Source organism: Pollachius pollachius (assembly GCF_949987615.1).
Source record: "Pollachius pollachius genome assembly, chromosome: 5".
NCBI lineage: Eukaryota > Metazoa > Chordata > Actinopteri > Gadiformes > Gadidae > Pollachius > Pollachius pollachius.
In genome coordinates this window covers 16,519,713-16,524,163 of record NC_136938.1, presented here as the reverse complement: position 1 = coordinate 16,524,163, position 4,451 = coordinate 16,519,713, and the positions used below count along the sequence as shown (strand labels likewise).

At 40.8% G+C, this 4,451-nt stretch overlaps 1 protein-coding gene across 3 annotated transcripts in view; it reads right to left on the bottom strand.

The window, feature by feature from the left end:
- Window positions 1-475: 475 nt before the first annotated feature.
- Window positions 476-4,451, bottom strand: part of LOC307076319 (SHC-transforming protein 4-like) — a 10,145-nt gene continuing 6,169 nt past the window's right edge. For 2 of the 3 annotated variants that reach the window (XM_079737263.1, XM_079737264.1), the window contains 5 exons: window positions 4,174-4,339; window positions 3,431-3,635; window positions 2,408-2,522; window positions 1,597-1,744; window positions 476-1,356 (listed from right to left, as the gene is read on the bottom strand). In XM_079737263.1, the coding sequence (XP_079593389.1) occupies window positions 1,228-1,356; window positions 1,597-1,744; window positions 2,408-2,522; window positions 3,431-3,635; window positions 4,174-4,339 (763 nt within the window). In that variant the 3' untranslated portion in view covers window positions 476-1,227. The remainder of the gene's footprint in view (window positions 1,357-1,596; window positions 1,745-2,407; window positions 2,523-3,430; window positions 3,636-4,173; window positions 4,340-4,451) is intronic. The other variant, XM_079737265.1, reaches the window with a different exon arrangement.

The window sequence follows — 4,451 nt, the reverse complement described above, 5'->3', positions numbered from 1 at the left end:
GGCCCAGAACCATAGACACAGCCTTCTGCGGGGACCGGTAATATCTGGATCACAGTGCTCAGTGTGAATTGATTTCCTGCGTGACATTCTGGTTGGAATTTGGTAAAATAAGAAACACTATCAAAACCAGCTTTTTCAATTATTTCTTTTTCAGACATGTTCAATTGCATTGGGTGCAAATTATATGTGATATGTGTCCCTATTCACATTCTCTGTGGCAGATGGCTTTTCAGGGAAGTGTACTTTCCAGTGTAATTTTTGTTTGTTATTGATTTTTTTAGTGTCAGGTTGTTTCCTGTGACAAAAAAGATGACTAATTCTACTTGGATCAAATTTATGTCAGGATAAGTTGTATTTATGATTCCCAAACAGGAATTAAGGGTCTTTCACATTAAAGTAAGAACACAATAAAATATTCAATTAAGAGAGGCATTTTATTAGGAATCAAGCAGTGTTGTTTACATATGTAAGAGTTAACAAAAGTAGTTAACAGCCAGGGAACATCGTGGTGATCCCAAAACAAAAACACGCCAAAAAGATGAATACTTCAGTTAAAACATCCAAAACTAATGCAACTAAAGATAGAAAAACATATTAGGTAAGATCCATCAAGTGAATTCTTGTCATCCATTCAATTGTGCTTTGCACCCCTGCATATACATAAACCGAGGGAGGGAGGGAGGGGGAGAGAGAGAGAGAGAGAGAGAGAGAGAGAGAGAGAGAGAGAGAGAGAGAGATTTTTGGATTGCGAATTGAAAACAAGATTGTTCTGCAGACAAGTGGTTCTTAACAGGTGAAAAGGCACAGTGTGGATTCAGCTCAAGTCTGACCTGAGATTAAATATTAATAATAGCCAAGTCACACTAAACAGTATTCACATGTCCTTGAAAAAGCCTGGTATCAGATGCACTAAGTCATTTTCTTGCTGCCTTTTGAGTGTATACTAATTTACAATGTACAGTGTTCAGTTAGTGTTAGCCTGTACACCTCTATAGTGTTCCCTAAAATATATAACAGCTATGCAATACATTATTTTTATTTACAACAAAAGTTTTGAAAACCACTGCTGTGGGTGAATCTAACATAAAACAAATACCAGGTTGGTGTTTGTGGGTGAGTGCATGTGCACATGTATGTGTGTGTGTGTGTGTGTGTAATGAGTGCATGTGCACGTGCGTGAGTGAGTGAGTGAGTGAGTGAGTGAGTGAGTGAGTGTGTGTGCGTGTGTCAGTATGTGTGCAGGATGGGTTGTGTTAGATTCAGCTCGCTGCAGCCAGAGAGTATGGGTGTTCGACTTCCCATGTGGAAACGAACCAGGTGACCAACGCTCTGGAACACCTGGTCGCATGTGCGCACCTGACAAAACAAGCACACACACACATTTTGTTACTGAAGTGAACACCCACCACACCACGCGGTACATAATATGAATGTCAGAAGAACCTATACAACATGATGGATGGGTGCGCATACACATAGCCACATAGATGCACAAACACACACATTGACTGTTGCTCTCTCTCTTTCTCTCTCTCTCTCGTCCGAGTTAAATCAAATACTATCTTAAGACACACACACACACACACACACACACACCTGTCCGTTGGGGTGGACCAGAAGGAGGTGCTTGACGGTGTGTCCCTCCATGCCGCTGAGGACGTACTGGCCCGAGGCAGAGCAACTCTCCCTGACTAGGAAGTCCCCGCTGCAGGACAGCAGAGCCTCCGCCTGCTTACGGCCAAGCCTGCAGCCAGAGCACCGCCCGAGACAAGGGGTTAGCTAATGCAGTCATCAGCATTAACCTACAGTTAACTACAGTGGACTTATGGTCTAGTAATCATTTATTAATGGCTTCATGTTTTCTAATAGTCATGTTAACTATGGTAGTGATGCTTATGTTGACTAAGGGCTTCATTTATACATAATTGAATAGGGCTAGGGACCAAACCTGACCCTAACCCATTAGCCCTAACCCCTATGCAGGTGCTGTATAATAATGTTTATAACTGCATTAAGGAATGTTAATTAATAGTTCATTAATGTACCCTTATTGTAAAGTGTTTACCAGCCATCTTGGCTGTAAAAGCTCATACCCACACATCTGTTTCTTTGAACATCTTTAAACATATCTCTCTGAATGTGTCAAGCTACAGCATTAAACTCTTCTTCACTTTAGAATTGGCTTTAGCTGTAGCCTCGTTGTTGCCAATGGGTATCAAAGAGTAACCAAACCAAAGTGAAAGCACAGCAAAGGCCGAACCATATGGTGAAAGACCACAAAAGTTATTGCAATCACTCTTTGCTCTCCACTTTGAATACCTGACAAGAAAAGTATTTGACTAGTGAATAAGAGATAGTTATTGAGGACAGAGGTTGGGTTTTAGAGAGTGGTTTTACGGTTATCCACCTGCCATGAAACCACCCTTCTTCCTCAATCATGTCCTGGGAGAGCGGGCCCAACTCAGGTCCACTGTCAGGCTGCTCCATTGGCTCCATGCTGGCCTCACAAACACTCATATCAACTGGGAAAAAATAATCAATAATTAAGAATATTGTGGAAAAGTTAATTAATTAAAATAATTACGTTAAAAGTGAAACTCATATATTATACGGATTCATTACAGCCAAATTGAAGTATTTCGAGGCTTTATTCGTATATATTTCTTTTTTAGGTCCCATAGTCTGGAGGAAGAATGGAGAGGTTGCTTGTTCCAAGTTGCTTGAAGTCCAGTGTGAAGCTTCCACAGCCAGTGATGATTCTGGGAGCCATGATATCTTCTGGTGTTGGTCTACTGTGTTTTGTCAACGCAGCTGTCTACCAGGACATTTTAGAGGAATTTATGCTTCCTTGTGCTTAATAGCTTCAGGGAGATGCTGATTTCATTTTCCAGCAGGACTTGAACCAGCTGCCAAAAGTAGCAATACCTGGTTTAGTGAAAATAGGATTACTGTGCTTGATTGGCCAGCAAACTCGCCTGATCTGAACCCCCTAGAAAAGGTATGGCGCATTGTCAAGAGGAAGATGAGAAACACGAGACCCAACAATGCAGACGAGCTGAAGGCCGCTATCGAAGCAACCTGGGCTTCCATAACACCTCAGCAGGGCCAAAGGCTGATCGACTCCATGCCGCTCCGCATTGATGCAGTAACTAATGCAAAAGGAGGCCCGACCTAGTACTTGTATATGTACCGAGTACATATACAAGAACATACTTTTCAGAAGGCTGACATTTCCGCATTAAAATCTTTCTTTACAGGTCTTATGTACATTTTCTGAGATACTGAATTTTGGGTTTTCATGAGCTGTAAGCCATGATCATCAAGATTAATACAAATGAGGGCTTGAAATATTTCCCTTCGGGTGGAATGAATCTATATAATATATGAGTTTGACTTTTTCAATTGAATTATTGAAATGAATGTACTTTACCACAATATCCAAATTCATTGTGATGCACCTGTATATGCCCACAAAGCACAACTTTGCACAAGGTTGTTTTATTAATTGGCATGGAAAATGTTTCCCCAAAGCTGGGTGTGTGCTCCCAGTCTTTACCTGTAGACAGCGCTGCAGGGCCGCTTGCAATGCAGCAGTTCTCATACAGTGCAATCGGCTTGGAGGAGCAGACCTGCATCTGAAATAATTGAGTCATGCAGCAAATGAGTCTTCGTGCACGTGTGTGTGTGTGTGTGTGTGTGTGTGTGTGTGAGTGAGTGAGTGAGTGAGTGAGTGAGTGAGTGAGTGAGTGAGTGAGTGAGTGAGTGAGTGAGTGAGTGAGAGAGAGAGAGAGAGAGAGAGAGAGAGAGAGTGAGTGAGTGAGAGAGATAATTAGAGTAAGAGATAGAGAAAGAGAGAAAGGAAGAGAGTAAAAGCACTTGAATATGTTAAATACGTTGCAAATATGATTGTGTGTAGCACTATAGGTATGCATTGGCTTGCATTTGTGAATGTAAAAATCTGCGGACACCTTAGTGTGTTGAAGATAGTTATTAATATAATGTATCATACCATCACAAAATAACCTAGATAATGTTTTCTATCATCTAATATAAATAGCTTCAATAAAGAAACTGGAAAAAAGGGACAGCTCTTCAGATACTAAAAGATATGTATCTGACTGCTGGCCAATATCAGCTAGATATAATAATACTAACTAAAACTTAATTTCTGACCTCTTGTATCAAACCGTCCTGTTGATCAGCTTCTCTTGAGATACGAAGGTCCTGTATTCCACCAGAAGGGGGCACCTTCCCTGGGATCTGATTGTAGTAGTCTGACTCCTCTGAACGTTCATTGAACTCTGTGATTTTGTTGTCTCTAAAGCACCGTTCTGGTATCCTGTCAATTATTTCGATCAAACACCTGAATTCACATATTAACCACAACATTCATTCATTCATTCTCACTGTGAAAAAACATTTCACAAATGTAATATTATTAAATAAATAGA